The sequence below is a fragment of the Cygnus atratus genome, chromosome 3, assembly GCF_013377495.2.
Source record: "Cygnus atratus isolate AKBS03 ecotype Queensland, Australia chromosome 3, CAtr_DNAZoo_HiC_assembly, whole genome shotgun sequence".
Taxonomy (NCBI): Eukaryota; Metazoa; Chordata; class Aves; order Anseriformes; family Anatidae; genus Cygnus; species Cygnus atratus.
Genome location: NC_066364.1, coordinates 111,454,707 through 111,477,488, shown reverse-complemented (window position 1 = coordinate 111,477,488; position 22,782 = coordinate 111,454,707). Strand labels below are relative to the sequence as shown.

At 38.9% G+C, this 22,782-nt stretch overlaps 1 protein-coding gene across 3 annotated transcripts in view; it reads left to right on the top strand.

The window, feature by feature from the left end:
* Positions 1-1,044: 1,044 nt before the first annotated feature.
* The window catches only part of PPP3R1 (protein phosphatase 3 regulatory subunit B, alpha), a 38,127-nt gene continuing 16,389 nt past the window's right edge, over positions 1,045-22,782 (top strand). For 2 of the 3 annotated variants that reach the window (XM_035553035.2, XM_035553036.2), the window contains exons 1-3: positions 1,045-1,297; positions 22,292-22,439; positions 22,539-22,563. Coding sequence is in view for 1 of the 3 variants with exons in the window: in XM_035553034.2 (XP_035408927.1) it covers positions 1,295-1,297 (3 nt within the window). In the remaining 2 variants the exon portion in view is untranslated. The remainder of the gene's footprint in view (positions 1,298-22,291; positions 22,440-22,538; positions 22,564-22,782) is intronic. The other variant, XM_035553034.2, reaches the window with a different exon arrangement.

Below are 22,782 nucleotides of genomic sequence, written 5' to 3'. Positions count from 1 at the left end.
TGCTCCAAAATAAACATTCAACACAGCGAGCCAGAGAGAAGAGCAAAAGCAGCAATGAGAATGTAAAATCCACCCATCCTTATTTGCTATTTTATATTACCCTTCACAGAGATTTTTAAAGGCATCCTCTGGCCTACTTGAAACTTTACAATATAGATAGATCATTCCCTGAGGGTCAGCCTTACTTACACAAGTAGTTACATTGCCCTAAATCTTGCCGCAAAGGTGTTATTAAACCTCTATCTTTCATCTTAGTTTGCATTCAACAGTATCAGACATTTTATTTTGTAAATTATCCAGGATACAAAGCCTAACTACTGGTAAGGAAACCACAGATAGATATGTAAACACTTAAGAATTACCTCATCAAAGTGCACCTCTGTTAATTTGGTCTAAGTACATATTAGTGTTACAGAAACACAATTCCCTAAAAATCTGTTAAATACTGAGCACCTCTTGCAACGTTTACAGAAAAACCTGAGGAAAGCAACAGCCAGAACATGAGGAGGCCCCAGTCAGGAAGGCCTACCTGAGGCTATATCCCTGCCTGGTTTTCTATGGAGAGGAGTACCACAAGCAAGAAAGCTAGGGCAGTGAGGGCCCTGGCAAGGAGGTTTACACAGCAGCTGATGGAGACGAGCCTCCATAGAGGCGTGTGATGTTGGTACAAAGAGAAACTGCGAGGCCTTACAGAGCACCTGATCAAATAGACAGGGCCGCTCCCTGAGCGAGGGGCCTCATGGAGCACGCTCAAGCCCATCCTGTGGCAACACCCAACGTGCAAGGCTTCGTGCGAGCCCCTTCCTTGAAGTGCTGTAACCTTTCACTTGGACTCCCCACTACCAGCTTCATCCCCCATAATCATTTATATACGTGTGCATATATATAAACTTTATTTTATTTTATTTGCGAGGAGGGGAGAACCCAGCGTACCACACCCTCACCACCTCCCCGCCCTCAGCCCGTCCGCCATTTTGTGCTCCCCTCCCGCCGCGGCCGCCATGTCGGCGCCCCGCCCCGTTCCCCGCTCCCCGGCGCGGTGCCCGGATGTGGGAGGTGCCGCCCCCGCCGCCGAGCCTCAGCGCCGCTCGCCCCCGCCCTCGCTCTCCCTCCTCTCCTCTCCTCTCCTCTCCCTGCGCCGCCGTTGCGGGTCAGCGCCAGCTACTGCCGCAGTGAGGGGGCAGCGGGAGCCGGCAGCGGGCCCGGCGGCGACGCCGAACAGGCTGACAGCGAGGCCGGGGCTCGGTGGATTCGCGACCGCGGGGGGGGAAGCGCCTGACGCCCAGCCGCCGCCATGGTGAGGAGCCGAGCCCCCCGCTCCCGCCCCGACGGAATATTCCAGGCTGCGTGTGAGGAGGGCGGCGGTCGGGGTGGGGGAGAGAGGGGGGGAAAAAGGGGGCGACGGCGGCCGCTGCCCTGCCTCCGAGCCGGCTCCTCCGCCCCCGAGCCATCCACGTCCTCCGCCGGGCTTCCCCCTTCCTCCCCTCCTTCCTTCCCTCCCTCCTTCCCCGGGGGCGGGCGCGGCCCCCCCGCCGCCGCCCACAGCCGCCGCCTCGCCCCCGCTGCGCCCCGGCTGGGGCTCAGCCCTTCCCTCAGCCCCCCTCAGCCCTGGGGTCCCTCTCCCCTTCGCTTCAGGGTCCCCCACCATCACCCCGGGGTCTCCCCTCAGCCCCTGGGGTGCTGTGGGGCTGGTTTTGCAGTCCCCAAAGCCGCCCCCGTTGCTGCAGCGGCGTTTTTCTCCTCATGTGCAGGGCGGAAAGCTCCAACGCACGTAGCCCATGGCAGGAGACGGGCACTTTATAATGTACACGGGGATTTTTAGCTTTAAATGCGATAGGCAGTGGTGTTCGGAGCCTGCGGGTGAGGGAAATGTGGGATGTCCCGGTGCGTGTGTGTTGAGCCGCTCTGCTGTTTTTTTATTATTATTATTAATCACGGCGATTTAAATTTCCCTTTTACTGCCGTAAAATTAATCCAGAGATACAGTATGGAGCCCTGTAGTATTTTACGTCGACACTAGGGGTGTCTCCTGCTTGCCACCACTGCCAAGAAATCAACGCCCTTTTTTAATAAACATCTATGCTAGCCTAAATTATCCGGTACCCTGGCTTCAGGAAGACTCTGGCAATATTTTGGGTTTTTATAACTGGAGAAATACAGATGGTTTAAGCTTTTCCATTCTGAACTCTTAAAGAGCAAAGCCAGTTGTTTATCACCATTTCATATGAGACCTCACAGGGCCTAGGAGCCAGAAATGGATTTCCTTTTGCTTTTAAGCAGGGGGTTGCAGTCTCTGCTTTGAAAAATAAAGTTGTAGCCAAAACTGAGGTGGCATACTCTTTGAATGTACGCTTCAATGTCTTTTAGATGTACATTTGAATAAATATTTTGAAATACGCAGAGGTTGGGCTTGTTTTCAGTTGTGGACTAAAGCAGTGTATTTAACGAATACCTTTACACAGACTTAGAATAATACAAGGCTGAGAAAAGAAGGTTTGTATTTTGAGAGCAAGAATCAGTGAGATTGAGCCTTGGAAAAAAAAAAGTTATGATTAGAAATTATGCCATAGTTGCAGTAATGCTAGTACTGCTGTGAATATACAGACGAATGGTGATAATGTTCCACACAACGGTTGGGTTCATACTGCAATTAGCTGGGTCTTTCGTAAAAATTTTGCTCTCGAAGACTTGTCTGATGAGACATGCTGACATGCATAAAAGGAAAGAAAATGTTACTCAATGGTGATGTCCATGTGTGTATTGGTGACCTGTAATGAAACTAACTTTCATATATCATTAATTGCATTTTTTTCCTCTGTTCTGCCTCAACTGAAGCCGCATTAGCATCTCTTGTTGGTATAGCCATGCTGGTTATTCCTTTGACTTCTTGAACAGTGTTTCTATATGATCAATTACCACGTGTAAATACAGATGCATGAAAAAGGTGTTCTGAATATTATCTCCAGCAGTAAAGGTGTTTCTTTGCTACAGTAAGCAATAACAACAAGTGGAAGGTTTTGACCACAGCCGTATCAGTACATTGTTTCTGATAGCATCTGATCTTAGGTGCCTTGTAAAAATTGTGTTCTTCCTACTGTTGTTACCTGTGGATGCTTGCACTGAAGGAGTTCACTTTTAATGATGAAATGGAGTAGATCTTGTTTCAACTGTTAATTACAATAGAGCAGCGCTTTTTTGCAGTTTGGAGTAACTTTTCTTTTTGTGTTCTTGCGGGACCAGGGAGCTTACAGTTATAGTGAAGAACAAGAGGTGAACATATTGTTGTGTTCATAGTAGGTAGCTTAAGATAAACATCTAGTAAGTAAAAGAACGTAGCTCTGGATGTTTTGGGATAGCCAGTTCTAAAATAACCTATCAAGCAGAGAGCATAATATGGTGCATTATGTAATCCTAGAAGTAATACAGATGAGCTGTTTCTGTCAGAGTTGGCTTAGAAAATACTACTCATAGCAAAACTTCCTAGAAAAAGGTAAATAGTGCAGATGTTGATAAACAATCTTGGATTTGGATAAATGTTTTGTTGGGACCGTCTGTATTCTGGTAGGTCCTTGTTCATATCTAGCTCTCGAGCTTTAGACTTGTAGGATAGAAAAGACAGAAATGTACTGAAGTCACCCAAACAATGTTACATAATGCACACATCTTTTTAGCAAGCCGAGAGAGTCTTTGGGAAATTGAGGAGACCAGTTTAAATTTGGACACTGCTGGTGCTAGACTCTTCTTAGAAGTTGTGACTCACTTGAGTAGTGGTGCTTCTGGCACCTTGAGCATTTTCTCCAGATGAAGCGATTCATTCACAGGCTGATCTAGAACAGGGTTTTTAATTTATGGAATCCAAGAACCACCAAAAATTTTTTTTCTGAAATGAAACAAACAAAAATACACCAGAAGACCAAGTTGAGTCTCTTTACTACTTATCAGCAAAGGTACTAAATAAGTTCTTGAAGAAAAAACTAGCTACTCTGCTGCCAAATCGCAATTTGACTGCTATCATTACAAGCATTTGGATAGTCATTTTAGTTTTGTAATCATTCTGTCTGTGTCTGAGTGCAGACATGGATGGTAGGAACAGAGAGGCCATCAAGCAATTCCTCTATTGTGTTGGACTTGCTGGTGGTCTACTACCACAGGTAGAATAATAGTCTAGAATTCAAGATGGGAAACTCACATGTAGGTCTTAAGAAAAAAAGTATGTGGTAGGCTTATTTAAGCCACTTCACTTAACAAAGGAATTTGTTGTGGCAGTAAATGTTCAGGGGCTTCCTTTTGAGGCTAATTTGAATATTTGAGTTTACTTAGCTTTGTGATCTGCTAAGGAAGAGACTGTTGATTGAGGAGGAAAGACTTTTAAAAATAATTATAATATTCCAGTGGAATCAAAGTGGAATTCTGTCTTTATATGGTGCAAGGTGCAAACTTTAAATCTAAGATTTAAATCTTTAACTCTTCCCTAGGAGGGAAAATTGAGTTGTTTAAGGGAAAATGATGTGTGATGGGCATGCCTCAGGAACTTTATTCGTCTTCTAAGGTACCAGACCTAGCACTAACGCTTTAAGGGAGTGAGATGAATAACATATAAATTAAGATTTTTATTGGTATGTTAAAGACGGGGCTGCCTTTTGCCCATTGGTGTTGCAAGAAAAGGCAGTGTCAGTAATCTGGTATTTCTAGGGAAACAAGGCAGATACGTGTGTTTTAATGCTAAACTGTTCTTCAGTCTGCTTCTGCCTCATCGTTTCTTTCATTTTTGTATGTCATGTAGACATACAAAAAGTTGCTGAGGTGTAGCCAGACTAAGAAATACTTACGAATTTTTGTTGATGTAATAATATATGCTGTTAAGAAAAAATGAATCTAGCAGTGAAGGTTTTGCAGCTTTCCTGTAGCTGGGTGTTATATCAGTGCCTATCTGGCGCCATCAGAGACAGGAGATTTTTTTAGCTGTAGGTATGCTTTATGGTGTTCTGCTACTATAATTCGTAAGTTGCACTTGCGTGAGATTTTTCAACATTACTTTGATTTCCCTGCTAGTAAAAGAATTCCTTTCCCTCCCTTTTTTACTGCCTGTGATTCTTTAAATTTTGTTAAAGAAAATTGTATCCTTTCCTTAAAAGTAAGTCTGAATGGTGATTTGACTGAGCATGAAGCTATTAAGACCTTGGTTTAGTTATAGGAAATGGTGACCAAAAGTTGTGTTCATGGAAGAACTTATTTTTTTTGTAATTTGAGCTAATGTATGATTTCTTGAAAGCCATTTGCTCTTGATTTCCTTGCCCCTCCTCTTTCTCCCTGCTCTGGGTAGTATCTTTTGTAAATTGCTAACCGGGGGAAAAATTACACTGCACTATTATTTGTTGTTTAGCAGCCAATTCATTTAGCAACACATCTCCCTATTTTTCCATCCATTCTTTCATCTGGCTTACATTTTTCTTCCTCTTCTCCTAAACTTGATTATTCCTGTGCGTTCCTTACAGAAGGACCACAGAGGCAAAGGGAGTTGTTTGTTCCCGTGCTTCCTACATGCTCGTTCTTTCCCAGAATCATCGGCAGAAATAGGGAAGGTGCTACTGTGCAAAGGCCTTGTCACGATCAAACTCCTCTGCTTCTGGAGGAGCAAGTACTGGAAGGGATGGGGGAGTAAAGATTGGAGTGATGGGAAAGGGATGAGAAGAGGCATGCATGGATCTACATCAGAAGAGAGGAGGGAGAAGTGCTTGTGCTTAAAGGGTAAGCAACTGGAACCTTCTGTGCAGGGTATCGAAAGAAAATAAGTATCTTGTTTTACTTGCATGTAAGTCTGTTAATTAAAACAGAAAAAAGTTGGAACTCCTTACCTCTGGAAACTGTAAGAATTTTATTGGCTGACTTGATTATATAAATTACTTACACATGTTCTTTCTTTCCCAAAGACCGTAAGAGCTTATCTTGCAACTCTGTCACGAAGCTGGTAAATATTGCCCTTGTTCTACAAATGCAAAAGGTTGAGGTAATAGCAGGGTAATAACTTATCCAAGGTCCTTTTTGTTATTTAGAAGTTAACAGTAATATGTGATCTGGGAAGTGGATAATGTGTTTGTAGTTCTGAAAAAAATGCTAAGTCTGTATCAAATGAACTGCTCAGAATTTGAGGTCTTGGGGCTGGTGGATTAGTTTGCATGCAGTCCCGAAGAATCTTCAGTACACTGTCCATTTGGTTTAAGGCATTTGATGGTACACTGTACCTGAAACTTTGGTCATACACTTAAAGTGTCTTTGTAACGTTGTGTTAGCCATTTTCTTTTAGAGATTAGACCTGGAAATGTACCTTTTATATCCAGTGGAAGCTATTCAGTTGCCTAGATGTCGATGGCGTAAAGGAATCTTAACACCAGCCATTTGAGAAAAGATCTGCTGCAAAGATTACTTTGCTGTGGTGAATGAAGAGGGGCAGACTTGGATATGGACCAACATCTTTTAATCTGGCATAGATAGATATTTTAGTATACGAATTCAAGTATTCTGGGGACATTTTCACTGATGTTTCCTTAGATCAGTTCTCAGTGAGCTTAAATGACTTGACATTCACCATTTCATAATGATTTAAGTACCGGCTAGAAGCATTATGTACTGCTCTGACATACAATGTAACTAGATTATTTTGGTCACCATGTGAAACCTTATTTCCTTAGTAATGCTGAATATCAAGATAAGTTTAACCAGAGTTAAACTGTGGCTTGTCTTCCTGTTCAGATGTTACATACAAGTTGAATGGCAAAAGTCTGTGCAGTGTTTTTTTAGAGTGGGAGGTGGAGGGGGTGTTTAGGTCTTTTTAAGAATAAAACCCACATCTTTCAAGTGAAGTCATTTTGGGGGTGAAAGTTCTTTTAAGCAAATCGGGAAAAATATTGGTGACATTTTAAATAGCTTTCAAAATGCATAACTAGAAAATTTTAGTTGGGTGCCTAACTTTATTAGGCCTCTTGCACATACAGAAAGGCTATAAAAATATTTCATGTTGCTTTTAGATTGTACCTAGCAGAGCCACAAGCACATTTTTTTTATTATAACTGCTTGGGAAAACTACATAGGTGGTGCAAAAGAGGCTGGAGACTGTATCTGGCTTGCTTGTGATTTCACAATCAGTTGAGCCTGCTATTGATACTCTATTCCACAAGTAGTGAACAGCCCCCAGTTACAGAAATAATAATTCTTACCTATGTTAAGAAGTCTCAGAAATCCTTTAGATGCTTTGGATTAAAGAACAGCATTGCTCAGGAAGTGCCAATAAAAATCTTGGCTTCCAAGCTGTAAACAGGTTATGGCAGCTAATACTCAGGTGAATATTTGTGAAGTCTATGTTGATGGACATTCTAAAGCAAACTGTTAAGGGAAAGAACCGGAACTCCCCCAGTAAGCTGATACTGTGTCTATTTTAAAAAGCTTATGTAGTCAGCTTGAAGTTCACAAGCACTTTATATCATTGCCTAAGTTAGTTAAAGTAGGAATTAACAAATGTCTTCCCACGTTTTTAGCTAAAGAACTTCAGGGAGAGTTTGGGGGAGCATGAGGATGGAAGGGGCGAAGGGGTGGGATGGGGGATAGGAAAACAGATAGCCCAGAAATGAAAACCAGGGATAATGTGTTTCTGGAAAGAAACCAATCTACTGGAAAAGTGGAATTCAGCTGTGATTTGCACAAGAATATGATCTTAGTTCCCCAGCTTTTAAAGATGATCCTTTCTTCCTTCAATATGTCTATGACAAATAGAGGCTTCTTACTGTTTATTTTAAGTAGCTGGAAACCTTGGGAAAGAAAACCTCTGCTACAGTATTCGTACTTTTTCTGTCTTCTTATAGGTCTTCTCATATGTCATCTTGTGAACAGCTTCTCTGCATTTATCAGGTGTTTTGTTTTCTTCATAATAGGTAGTAAAAGCCAGAACAACTGTTGTTTCACTGCTGACTGCATAGGTTCTGAATAGCATCACTGAAGCTGAAACAAGTCACCTGAATTCCCTCAGTTCAGTGATACTGTGGTTAGCAGAGAGAACTTCAAAAGGAACATTTTGGAAACAAATTCCACAGGGTTGAAACAAACTCCATGATACAACTTCAGACCCTTGAATTTACAAAGAAAAACTCATCATGCTTGGTAGGCTTGATGACTGAACAGCTTTTTCAGTGTTGTAATGAAACTTTCAGTGTGTAATGATGTTCCCTTGGGGAACTTTAATTCAGTATTGGGCCACTGCCTAACAAGCTTAACACCTTGGTGTCTGAGCAGTAATGTGTCAGTTTTGTTGGTAATGCTGGAAGGACACTGCAGATTTCACAGATCAAAGCTTGATTATATGTAGTCTGTTAACTTTTAAACAGCAAAAAGAAAAAATCCATGTGAATTAAATAGACTTGATTTCTATAATTGACTTCAGTTGACTATACTGGCACTCCAATCACTGTATTAGACGGGTATCTGATAAAAATCTGTTCCTTATATGGATTAGGCTTTATAGTGCCAGCAGTTTTCCCTGCTTGGGAAGGCAAAGTATTTTACTCAGAACACGAACTTTGATTCTTTTAATAATGAAACTGATTAAAGCATTTGCATGGGATGTTGTTATATTTCATACAGTGTATTGAAAAATCAGGTTAATGACAAAAGTACTTTGTAAAACTTGAAAGTTTAGTAAGTTAAATCTTCTGTAGTTGTGATCATTAGAGTGCAGTTCTGATGTTAAAACTGAGTTGCTGGAGCTCAGCTGTGAAAAGTTTTCTTTTGAGAGGCCTGAGTTAGCTAGAAGGTAGTCACATTCCCTTTACTGATGAGAAAACAAAAGGTCATGTGAGTAAAAGGGACTAAAATTGACAGGATGTAGCAGATGATGTTTTTAAGATGTAGGTGTTGTATATAATGACAGCGCTGGATTGCCCTCTAGTAGGGGGCAGAGCACTTAAAGATTGTAGGAGAATTTGGAAGAGTTGGTCTGAGCAAGAGATTTTTAGCAGTGGCTTTATTCTGGGTTCTTTCTCAGGGGTATTGTTTAACATCTGTGCTGTTGTTTGTTTTGTAAAGTCAATTAATCCATGTTTCCCAACATCTCTCAAACAGCACTGAAAACACTCATTTTAAAATTAGAAGTGTTTTATCACATGCCTCCATTAAGGTTTGCAAGCAGTAAACTTCAGAAAGCATAGCCTTTGAAGAAAGAAGATGGGAAGCAGCAGAAAGACAGTAGCTTGTGGTTCTGTGGGTAAATTGTGTATGCGTACACAGTTGTGTCAGTCTTTGGGGGATGGATGCAATTATTTGTACTGTGCTTTGGACTAGGATGACTAGATTCTTGATTGTGAGCCTCCAGAGCAACTGGTAATTATTACTGGAAGTCACTGGGGCTCTGCAGGGGTGCGTCTACTTGGCTTATTTTGGGAGACTGTGGACCCTATAAATAGCAGTAAATTTTTAATGCCGCTTTGTGCATACTTTCATGCTTGCTTTTATGTGCGTTTACAACTTAATGTTTACAACTCTTTTTTGAGACAGCTGTTTTTAATCTTACTGCTAGTTACAACAATTAATGGGCTTTGATTTCTGAGAGGTTGAAGGAATCTTTTCTTTACCAGGTGCTATGAATCTTTACAAAAATGCAAGCAAAAATAAGTTAGATTTGTGGATAATTCTCCAAACATCTGACATATCCATCATTGTTTATAAACTACTGAAACTGGGTTTGAATTCTCATTCAATCTGTTGAGTACCCTCATTTTGTTAGCTTGTAGTAAAGGTGCTAGATGTCTGTATTTGCTACTGAATGGTAAATATTTGCATATCCTTGCATAAAAATGTGAAACAAGTCAGTCACTGCCCTGAGGAACGTAACCTAAAATATTCCTTTTAATTGTGCTCAAATATTGTATCACATAAGTAACTCCTGAATAGATATCACCTCTCCATTATGATATGAAAAAAATCATTATTTAATCCATCATTCGGGTAATACAAAGAAAACTGTGTCAGGCTTTGAAATGTTCCTTAGCTGTGAAAACCGTAATTGAAAGCAGTGTGGTATTTTTGTGTCTTACTATTTTTCAGTTTGCATTCCTTTGATCTGGAAGACTAATAATCATAATTGTAAGACTTTGGAAATTTGCAGTGCATCTCTTTCAGAAAATAAATTCTTAATTTGCTGGAGCAGCAGTGCTAGAAATTCTGCAGATTCCCTTAGAAGGTGAGATGGTAATGCCCCCAAAGACCTACTTAATGTTTTGTTAAATTCTTGTTATTTTAATTATACTGGTTTTGATCCCTCTGTATTGGATCACTGTCTTGGTAGGGCCTGTTTTCAAACCATGACTCATCTTTATTCTTTACTGAATTAATTCTTCATGCATCCGTGAGTGTCATAAACCAAACCAGAGCTTGTTAAAACGTCTCAGTATCTGACAGCTGTAAGTTCTGATGAAGTTATATTCTTTTTGGAAAGAAGAGATAAGTGTTAAATGAGTTTTAACTATTAGAGGCAGGAATACTGGAATACAATCTTTTTCAGATTTTGTATGTGTGCAACTGTTCCTCTTCAGCACAGTCTGGCTCTCCTTTGGTTTGCACATCTTGCCCAATTCTGTGTCTTTGCCTCCTTGATTGTTTTCTTTTCTTGTCAGTTCATGTATCAAATCCTGTGTCTTTTTCTGTTCTCAGATGCATGTCCTTTACTCAGTTCTTTGTAATGTTCTTCAGCCCTTTTTGTGACAGATCATGAAGGACATTCTATTAGTTGTCTACTTTCCTTTATCTTCTTTTGATGTGCTCTTTCCATTTTCTCTCTCTCCTTCTGGCCAGACACAAGACTCTCATCTCGTTTCAAACTCAGACTTCCATTTTTCACTCTAAGTGGTATCAAACTCTTTCTAAGCTGCTTAACCAAGAAGGAGGGTTGATGACAGCATATATTTATGCAGCTTGTTTCTGTGCGCGTTCACTGCCATTGATTAAGTACTGTGCTTTGACCTGTGTGACTTTCCTGAAACTTTTAAGTTCTTGTGGCATAGCCTTTGTGAATTGATGATTCTCTCAAATTCGCACTTAAACCTCCCTGCTCGAGGACACTTGCCTCTGTTGAACTGTTACTAGGCTGTGCTATGCTATAGAGTTGCATCAGCTTTCTTTTTCTTCTAGGCCCTCTCGGATCCATTTCAAAATATCTGTGCAACTGGTCCCATAGCCTTAACTTTTGCAGTCAACACATTACTGAATAAACTGTTGAGATCTAAAAACTTAAAGTGATCTGTTCGTAGACAGAGATACCTTGGTCATGTTGTTTTTGAGTATTTCTAACCTATTTCCTTGAATAGGGAGTTATATTAAATTGTAATACAAAGTAGAACCTTAAATACCAAGCAGTATGCTATTGCAAGATGTAGTATAATCTGTTATTTTTGTTTATGTTATAGAGTATATCTTGGCTATTTCTTTTTGCTCTCCAAATACAACTTGCAGCAGTACAGGAATCTGTTATGTCTGAACCACATGAAAAAAATGAAGCCTTTACAGCTGATTTTCTGATACCAGTATCCCATCTTCACTTGCACAGTTCAGATAACAGTTTATGGCAAGGGAACTTTGTTTTGGGAACAAATAAGTTAATTTATATGTTTGTCTGCTGTCAGAGGGTAACATGCTCCACTTAATTTCCAGCTAGGTTCTCATCTTTCATATTTGCCTCAGTCTAATATGTACCTCAGATATATCTGATTAGTCACAAGCAGGCCTGTAGCCTTTTCTTGCCAAAGTTAGGAAGATTTGTTTTCTCTCCTGTGAGTTCTCTGACTGCTATAGCTCACTTGCTGCTTTTGGAAAATCCTCTGCAAATAGAAGTATTATTACTCCTTCCTAATGCTTGTAGCTTTGAGTATTAGTGAAACTGATCTAATGATTAGCAGTTTTCTTGCTGCATGTTTAGAGTTATGGCTTTGTTAATATCTGACTTTGGTACAAGCAAACTAAGGTAGTTCAGAAACTTTAGAAGACTGGACCACCGTTAACTTTGCTCGCTTTTTTTTGTATTTGTATTGTCACAAGTCATATTTTTAAGATGTAGAATTTTTGGTTCTACAGATACTGAAAATGCTTAGCTATAACTTTTTCAAAATTATTCCAAAAATAAGTTTAAATTTCCAAGCATAGTAACAAATAACAGTGATTTCCACAACATACTAGAGCATGTTTAAAAACAATTCAGAAGATAAAAACCTACTTGTACAGCTCTCATTGATCCAGTGACAAGAGAGTTTGTAGGTAATATAACATTTTAAAGGTGTGTTTTTTTACTATTTCTGGTAAATTTGGAAGGAGGTATTGAAATACCAATTAACTTGGCCGAGTTTTTGCTCAGATTGTTCTTGAGGAGCTGTTTGCTAAAGCTCTCTGGCTTTTTCTTGTTTTTATAGTACCCGGAAGTGCTGAGAATTAAATTGGCGTAATTGAAAGCAGCCTCATGAGAGCATCTCTATAAAGCAAATTATAGTTCAATATGGCTTTAGGTCAAATTAATATCTTTATAAAAAGTAATTCTTCTGTTCCTATTTTTCTATGTAGGTCAGCCAGTGATTAATTCTCAGTTTTGTTGGACCACTCTTCTATGGCTTTGTGTTGGAGAGGAAGTCTCAAACACTGTCAGTTTTCTGGGAGGTTACTTTGGACAAAAACTTTTGTCTCCAGATTGTTACAGAGAAAGGGAGACACTGAAAGAGCTTTAAGTACCTACTAAATATTTTACCTGCAAAACAGGTGTTTTGACTCTTCAGTTTTGTTTCATCATTTGACAGACTGTAAGATGCTAGATAATAGCTTAAGTGCGATCTGGTTTTTATTACTAGTCAAAACTGTGTGACTTCTATCCTAGTCTGTCCAGTTTTTCAGCGATGCTTGTGTGCTTTGGCCTAATGTTGAATCAAGTTTTGTTTCCTTTGCTGTACAGGTTACTTAATTTTTCCAAATCGGAAGTTGTTATTCTGTCACACAAGTGCATGCAATTTACTGTTTGCAGTTTCTTGGTTTTCCTATGTTCATAATCACCAATGAAGAGAAAACATTCCTTTTTATAAGTCAAAGCTTTAAAGCAAAGAAGATTATAAATCACTATTAATAGCCAATTTATATCCACTAATTTCCCTAAGAACAAGATCAAAGTGCTATGCTTCGTTTTTTTGTTATATATTATCCTATTAAGTATAAGTTGTACTTGCTTTGGAAGGGATTTTTTGATATATTTGCTGCCTTACTGTCATTTCTTCGCCCTTAACTGTGAAAATCCTATGATACTTCAGTCATTTGTGATCTTCAGTCGTGTTTTTTGCTTTCTCCCATGATGTTAATTACAAGCTTCTGCCAACTTTTTTAAAAAAAAAAAAGCCTTTCTTGAGATGCTCTGTAAAACTCTTCAACAGAACTTTGTTATTCATAAAGATCTATGTAGTTTTCAAACATGTCATTGATACGTCTGTTTCCTTGTTGGCTTCTCTGTGTGTTTTACCGGGCTTTGTACTTGGATTACAACTTTTCTGGCTCGGCAGTGGGGTCTTGTTTTTGTTTTCCCTGGCACGTAGCACAAGGTATCCTTGTGTAAGGGCAGTGTCTTAGGATGGGTTGGTGGGGCAACTTTCTTGCGTTTATCTTTTAAGTCCCTAAAGAAGGATGCTGTGGTCTCTTTAGCTATGGTCATTGAGTAAACTTCAGTGAAGAGCCTTGTGTGTTTGTTTCCTGTGTTTCTGTGATAGCATTCCTAAATGGAAAGGATTGTTAGCACAGTTATCTATCACTAGTTTTTTTTTTTCTGACTCTGATCATTTCTTCTATCTTCTAGAGTGAGGTGCTGTTTTGGTGCTGTCTTTTTTGGACCTTCTCTCAAGATGTTATGGTGAATGTGTCTGAAAGAGTGGTTAAAGCCAGGTTTTGGTGTGTGGGTATATATCCTCATCTAGAGTATCAGTTTGGAATACAACCACTTAACAATTTTTGGACAGTGCGAATCTGATTTATTTTGTGGTTTGAAAACAGAAGTTGTAACTTGTGAGAAATCATTAATGTTTTTGAGAGCACGTCTGGCTTGCCACTAGCAATTGCCTCTGTTTGCCAAAAGTTTTCAAGCCTCCTAGTGGCTTGTATTGTGGTCAGCTGGGGAGAACCAGGGCAATGTGCCAAGCTCTTCTGGATCTGGGGCTTGAACTTGAGTGCCTGGAAGGTCTCTGCTGTTCCCAGCTACAGCAGTAAACCTTGTAAGAAGTTTTATGGGTGCAACCAATATGTTAATGTAATCAGAGCAATTAAATTGGCATCTCGTAAACTTTTTATGCCTTATCCAGAAGCTATGGAGGACCAACCTGTCTTACTCCAAAGACTTCCTAATGTGAACTCTTAATTGCATCAGAACTTTGATGTAGCGATGACAGAACCTTATTGTTCCCCTACAAAAGGTTGAGTTGCTTCAGCATCTTTCTGGGAAAATGTTCTGTCCTTGGCTTTTGGAGGATTCGTTATTTTCATACTGAAAATTACAGGCTTTTGAGAATTTAAGACTGATGCAAGCTTTAGAAATGCTAACTCTGCAGTGATTGCGAAGCAGACTGGGTTGTTGCCTTTAAAGAGTAGTAGCTGGAAACTGCCAAAAGTGAAATTGTCTCATAGCCCATAAAGTTACCACTCGTGTTCCTGTCAGTGTGTTTCTCTCAAGCTTCGTTTACAGGTTGTGATACTTAGGTAGGTTTCTGCAATGACAGATTTTGTTGTTTTGTATGGGAGTTTGATTACTCATGCATAGTGGGGTTTCAACTTCAAATAACGAGGATTATTTGTTACTTTTCTTAATGTATGGTACAATCTTGCCTCTGCCTTACCTTGTTTTAAAAACAGCAGCATGTTTGAATCCAGTGCTGCTAATCATCTCCCTGCCAGACATCTTACAAATGAAATGTTCTTCAAGTAGACCAGAAAACTTAAACACATCAAAGATACAACAATTGAGTTATATTAAGTTTAAAGCAACCCGGTTACCTTTTTAGGTTTTTATGTCTATATCAAACCTGCATAAGAATACTTGTGGGGGTAGACACAAACCCAGTGTATTATTGATGCTGACTGTACCCTCAGACCTGATGGATTATTTTTACTTGCAGGCTTAGGAAAAGGACTTTGCAGTAGAACTGTTCTGTCACTGATTGTGCGTTCTGATTAAGTGGTTTTGTGAACTGTTCTCCGGCATTTCTGCTGAGTCCTTATAAATTGGTATGTCTTAGGTGACAGGGTTCTTTCTTGGAGACACCTGTAGATTATCTGCAGATGAGTGTTGTGTGTGCATGTATAGATATGATTATTTTACCTTCAAGATCATGAAAGCTTAGATTTTTTTTCTGAAAGCTGTGCAGTTGTAATTATATTTAGATTTTAAAAGCTGCAATGTTTATATGAATATAAATCATAGTCCCTGCTATAACTGGACAGATTTTTGATTGCTTTTTTGGTCTTGAACACTTCAAATTCAAAGAGAAAAAAACACTTGTTTTAAATTTTAATATATATATACACTTTATTTTTTCTATCTTCCCTTTGACACTAATAAAGCAAAAGGGCATATTAAAGTTAAAGGTTGAACTTCTTTAACTCTGCTCTTGATTCTTTCAGTTTTCCTGTCTGGTAGAGGTTTTGGCAACAGCAGCTCTCTGTAATATCGGGTTCACTTCTTGCTTCATGGGTCTAGGGCTTCCCTGTGATATCCTAGAATAGCTACTTGCCTGTGATGGCCTTAAGCCATTAATATCTCATTTTGGAGGAGACCCCTGGACAGTGTAGGATTTAAAGCATAGCAGAAGTGACTGGCCAACTGCCAGCCAGAGGACAAGTGGCTTCCCTTGAAATGACTGTCAGAGCTTGAGCACAGCCACGGCTGGTGGTGACTGAGGAGTAAACTGCGGCCTTATCCTGAGACCTGTGCCATCTTCCTGGCCTGCTGCACCTTGGAATGAGGGGGCGTGTGGTGGAACCTGATGTACAAGCAAGAGGACAATCTTCTAAAGAAACGTCACCTCATTTATCGTGAACAAATTAAAAATGTCCAAAATAAGTTTTTCATAATACTACTTATTTTTTAAATGCGTCCAGGTGAACTAACACACCTCATTTGCATCCGTGCGAGGAACAACAATGCCAGAATACTGTAACAGCTTTAACCTGACCTGATCCCTACACTAATCCCGAATCCAGCAATCCCCTTTGCCTTGGTTCATTATCTCTGATGTCTGCAATTTAAATGCCACGTTCAAGAATTAGGTATTAATCTTTTTTGAATTCCTTTGGTACTGAAGGTCACTGAGTGTTTTCTTTAGAGGCAGGATTAATGAATTCTGGCTGTTTTGTAGAGAACATGTTGAAAAGCTGAAATCTTCTTCCAAAGGTAACTTGAAACAAGCTGCGTTTTTTTCCTAGTGCCCTTTTTTGACTGCAAAATGCTCCTAAGATTTTCTTGATGTTTGCTGTTGATTAGTGCTCAGATGAGATGCTGAGTTAGCAACAGCTGTGAGACCTGTCCCTTGGAACTTCATAATTATTTCATTTGTATTAAGGTGATTAAAAACTGAGAGCAGAATGTTCAGAGGTTTATCAAAATTCAAGCAGCTAAACTGAAAGTGTTGAGTGAAGTAATACCACAGCTACGAGGAATGATGGTTATGCTTGTCAGTGGGTATTTGAGAGGTCACAGTTGATGCTGTAGTCTCAGAGTGGAGTCTGTAACAAATGCAAGAGAATATTCATTTTTCTTATCCCAAATGAAATGCCTCCATTTTTTCTCTTTTAGATTCCGTGGGGGGGGAGGGGGAGAAAATGTTACATTCTAAGGCATTTGACAAGTCAGTTCTTATCTCAGCCATTAAGAACATACTTAACAGTTTTTTCAACTATTGTAGAATCAATATTTGGGGAATATTTCTGTTGTTTAAGTGAAAAGTAGAGGAGAACACATTAGCAGTACCTTGGCAAATTTAGAGTTGAAAAATACGTACTTTTTTGCATTAAGATGTGAGCATTATGTGAAAGCAGTTTTCAGTTCGTTTTTCTTTATTGTGGGATGCATTTGGTTTAGCGTCCTCAACATGAGAAGCTTCAAGAACTTGGGTTGTAGCTGAGTCAAAGAAATTGGAATCATTAGAGAAATTCCTAAATAAACTTTTGTACTAGAACAAATAGCCTTTCTGTAACTTCCATTTCTCATGCAATTTTCCTAATAGGCAGCAGTCATAGTTGGGAAAGCAAATGCATCCCAAAAGCACTTGTTGGAGGAACTTAAAAGCAAATGACTGTTGAAGTCTGGTTTATGTTTTTTAACGCTTAGGGAACATCCTAAAACTTGATTGGTTTTAAATCCGTTCCTTATCTCTGTATCCGTAGGAAACTTTTCCTTTTATGACTTTTCATAGGAACTGTTCAGTACCGAGAATTTTGGTCAATACATAACTTCATAGTTTATTTCTGTAGATGTAAGTTCTGTAGACTTTATTTCTGGTTTACTAAAGAATAAGAAGCAAATGGTGGATGCTAGTCTGTTTAAAAAAAAAAAAAAAAAGCTTGCTAACAAAACCTTGCAAAATCTTTTTGGTAAAGACTACATTCTGTTCCTTCCATGACTGATACCATTCTGTGAATTCAACATTGATGGTAACTCCAGGTGTTCAGCTTTTGTTAATAATCATCAATTTTTTTAATTGAATTTTTACCCAGAGGAGAGCAGAAAAGCACAACTCTTAAGTATCAGATGAATGCCAGAGTCCTTTACTGTCACATTTGGGGTCTGTGCTACTTACTGGGTACCAATACTGCTGCTTTTATGATTTTCTTTCTTGCCTTTTTTTCCTCCTCCCTAAGTTTATTTTCTGTAATTCCTTGCTTGTCTGGATACCCTGTAAGAATTCCTTGCTTGTACTTCCTTGCTGTTTAATCCCTTCTGTTGCTCTTGTGGATAAACTAAATGCTCACACCAAAGTGTAACATGGAGGCCGGATCTGACAGTCCAAATGCCAGAAGAGAAATGAGATTGTTGCTAACTCCCAGGTGCTATATTGGACTTCTGGACAAAGAAGACAATGACCATGAAATATGCGGAGGGACTCTTCCACAGCTTTGAGCACAAAATTGAGGGGCGTAAGCAGAGCTGAGGCTCTGAAAATACTAATTCTTTTGAAGGTTCCATGAATCATGTTCTGAGTTGGGTTCAGCTTGGAAGTAATGCATCCTGAACTTCTGTCATACTGGTTTAGCTCCATGAGTAGAGGGGCAAGGAAATAAGTTGCCCCTCGGAAGAGTAGCAGAATTTGTGGATGGCCTGGAAAAATAATGTAGGATTGCCAGTGCAGTACCACTAGGTGATACCTCATTTCGGAAACTTACTGGGGCAGGTGTCAGGCATTTTTATGCGTTTCTTTAACTCTTTCTGTAGGTCAGAATCTCAGGAATGAGGTTGAGAATTTGGAGTAAACAGTGAAACTCGCTGCTCTTGAGTTGCTCCAACTTTTACATGTCTTTTTAAGCCATCTGATTTCTTGTCTTCACTTAATTCTTTTGCATCACAACATCTAACTCAAAATTATTATTGCTTTAAAAAGACCTCAGGGGTAGATTTATTCTTTCAATATGCTTGGAGAAGTGCTAGAGAGCTTCTAATTCTGAGCTAGTGTTTGGGCTCTGCCTGGAGGACTTCTATGGAAAGCAAGTACGTTACTTTTGTATGAAGCAAGTACTGTGTAGCAGCGACCAAGTTATGTTAACTGTTAATGTCTAAATTTTGGCAGTTAGTCTGCCCTATTATCAGCTCTTAATTTTAGTCATTGTTTTCCAGTAACTATGCTGTGATATCCCAATTTTAAGTAGATTTTTTTTACTCTTAATGGCTGCAGTGAAAAGCTTAAAAGGTGGCTTAATTACCAAACACAAATGCTGAATTTGCTGGCAGTCTTATCTATGACATCTTCTTTACGAGTTTGCTTGTGATAATCAGTAAGATCTTTTTCTTGACTTGTTGGTCTTTCTGGTATTACAAGCTCCTCTCAGGCTAAGACACAACTTCTATATGTTCAGTAACTTGTTTAAAAACAAAACCAAAAAAACCCTCATCCGTTGGATTTAACCAAAAAGTGTATTCTATTAGGTGATGTTCTTGCTGCTTTTTCCAGTTGTACCTTATTCCTGCTTGTCTTGTTCTAAGCCATACTTGCTGATTTGTTGGGGTGTCTACAGAAACTTCAGGTGCGTCTTTCCTCTGTGCTCTGGTAAGCTCCTTGTAGGTTTTCATTGCTCTCATAAGTCATATATGAAATATACAAATTAAAAAAGGTGAGATCTTGCATGTTTTTCTGATCATGAATTCAGATGCTTGAATATTAATGTGTCTTGAAGTGTCTAGGGCTTTGTCTGAAACTTATTTTAATAAATGTTTAAACCACTGTGGATGTATGGCATGTTCTTTTCAGGCAAAAGGTTTTGCAGTCCTGATAAGAAACACCATCTGTCTTAAATTAGCTTGCCAACTTGCCTGTTAGTTGTTAATGGAGAATACAGTGCCAATCTATATGACAGCCAAAACTCAAGTAACATGTTAAATAATGGTCATTAAAAAAAAACAACTCTTCACCAAGCTGGCTATTCTTCATTGTTAAAGCTTTGAAAACAGCAATATATGGAAGATGAGCTTGGAGGGGGAAAAATTCTCTATAACAGGTAGTAATTTTCATTAATCGTTAATTTAGGTGGTATGGAGAATAAGGAGGAAAAGATAGAGAAGCACTTTGCTTGTTTGTGAAGGAGGAATAGTGTTTTTGAAATGCTGTCTACAAGTCTCTGCAGTCTCACTGTTCCTGTTCCTCTTCACTTGTAGTAGTAAGTGATGGAGAACAGCTTTTTGTGTAATTTTATAATTGAAATTAATTATCTTGATTAAGTCCTAGTTCTGACTCCCAAGTGATGTGGCTTAGTTAACTGTTGCATTTACAGGCTGTATTTTTTCTTGTGAAAAATTCTAGTTAGTAATTTAGAAGATGCAGGAGCAAATAAAGTTCACCATATAGCAATGTTGACAAGACCTCATGATGTTCCTGTGCATTAAAAAAAATGCAGGAACACGCTGCTGTGGGAGGCTTTGGTACTTAAGTGTAACAGTCAACTGCAGTATCAAGGCAGTTGGCATGTTTTAAGGCCATTCACAGCAAGGATGAGCTGTTGCACTTGTACTTTGCTGAAGAAATAGCAGATCTCAGACAACTACTCCTATGCATCTACTTAACTAATCTTGAAGAGACCACTCTTGACATTTCATTGAAGTAATTCTCGACATTTCAGTGAATTCATTCGTTATCTGGCTGTGGAAACAGAAGCTTTGAAACAACCTAGCTTCTCACCTCTTGCAGGTGTTTGTACTGGTTGGCACTCATGCTTAACTTTTTGAGGACTTTTTTTTTAGGACTGGCTTGCTGGCATTTAAAATACATTTAATCTGCTTTTATAAAAGCAGAAAAGTATTTGAAGGCTGACACTTAACCCCCTGAACATTTGACAAAAAGATGTGCAGACAAGTTGCATACAAACAGGTCTAGAAATGTTGCTAACATAGAACAGTTTTGCAATTTAATGTTTTACTGTGTACAAGCTTTTCTGTGTGAACAACTTCAGCTGTGAAGTTTAGCTTCTGCTGTTGATTTTGCAAAGTGCAATTTTCCTTTTTTTTGTCCACAGCTTTTTGTCTTTCACTAAGAGGAAGCTTTCATAAACAGAATGACCTTAACTAGCCTGCTGTGGAGGAGCATTTACAAAATTGTTCTCAAGAAGAGAGAATGATCAGTATTTGAAATAGTTACTGAAGAAAGAAATCAGGAAACATATTTTTTTAAATGGATAATATATGGGAGAAATAAAGACTAAAGGCCATTAGATTATCCTTAATCAGTAAAAAGGCATAGCTGCCAAAAGGAGAGAGATTAGTAGAGAATATAATTGCAAAGCTTACTTTTTTCTTAAACGAGCAAACTATATGTCATACAAACTTCTGAAGTTACTTCTGTGGTGTGCTTTGATTCATCTTTAGTGAACTGATATTTCTGCAGCATTCAGAATTTGGTCAGCTTTCTTGTTACTAGACTCTGGACTGTTCCTTTATAGGTAATTCTTTTGGTCTAGGAGTCATGATTTTGCTGGTGGTTAATGAAGAAAGAACTTGCAGGGATCTAAGAGTGTTCAGGAAAGTCTCAGGACTGCTTCAAAAAGAAAAGGATTTCAAAATATCAGTCATTTTCCAGCCACGTGTTTTAATCATGTAACTCAAGAGAAAAGAGTTAAACTCCGGCAGTATGGTAGTAATACCCAGATGCAGCTAGGGAAAGCATGTTTTATACTAGGTGTAGGTGCCAAATAAATCTGTTGGGGAGTGTTGATGCTGTACAAGCTGCGTTTCTTCAAGAGGCTGCGTCACTCATCTCTAAATGTGCTAATATGGTGTACATGACAGGATACTCACTTATGTGAGGTATGCTAAATATATATCTGGCAGGAAGAACTAATAATATAATGTGTTTTTTAATAGGCAATCTTGGAGTTTTGTCGGAACCTTTTACGCTACACGTTATTATACAAGTATCGCTTCATCAGAGAATAAATGACAGCTGCTGTTTGGAGATTTTACAATAACTTTTGTCTTTATAAATGGGTATAATCTTAAAACTTTAGGAATAAAGTCAGTGCAGTGTCCGTTTGCTGAATAAGGTTTATAATTATAAAATGTGATAATCATCAATTTTTCTGTTAGTATGCAGAATCTAATATTTTCCAGCATTCTTTAGAATACTATCTGGTGTTAAATATTAACTCTGCATTAAAACCATATAAATAACAATGTACACCCATTTTTCCCCTTTTCTTATAGGGCTCATTTGATACTTCATGAAGTTCTGTAGCTGTGCTTACTTGCCTGCTTGTTTTAAGTCGTTAAGGTGGATGTTGTTGTAGGCCTTAATCTTACCCACCACCTATCTGTCATTCAACAGCAAGAAAATATTCAACCTGTTTTAGCACTTGTGTTTCAGGGCTTACGTTTCACTTCATGCTGTCTGAACACATACTGACTGTATCTGGAGACAAATAAGGGACATCTTTTTACTGCTTTTCAAAATGCAGTGAAAAATGCCAGCTCCCAAGACCAAATCATTAAACTCATCTGTGAGGAACAAGTCTTTGGTGCATAGGAAAACCTTTTGTGTTTGTCCAGCTTACAGGTGTGCAAACAGGAATCTCAACTGTGGCATGAGTAGGTTGAGCCTCTATTCTCGCCAAAAAAGGGGGGATTAAAACATTTTTGAAAATCTAGTGGATTTTTGGATTCTCCTGTGAAAGTGAACGCAGCACATCAAAAACAGGTAACTACTTTTTAAAATACCCTATTTAAGTACAGCAGATACTGAATAGTCATGTATGGTTTGCACTGCCGCTTACTAAATTTTTCTAATTTTTTGTAGAGATCCAAGTTCCAGTCCTGGATAGGTAAGTATTCCTAACATTTCTTGTTAGCATTAACTATTTCACAGAAAAACTAAGCTGGAGTTGAATCACTTTTTTCTCTACTCTCCAAACACTTCGTAGGCTACTTCACATAGACAACCTGATTATGGTATTGCATGTGCATCTAGATTCATAGTAAAACTGCTTTATAAACATAATACTTAGTTCATTAACTGAAGAAAGTTACTCCCATTTCCTTCC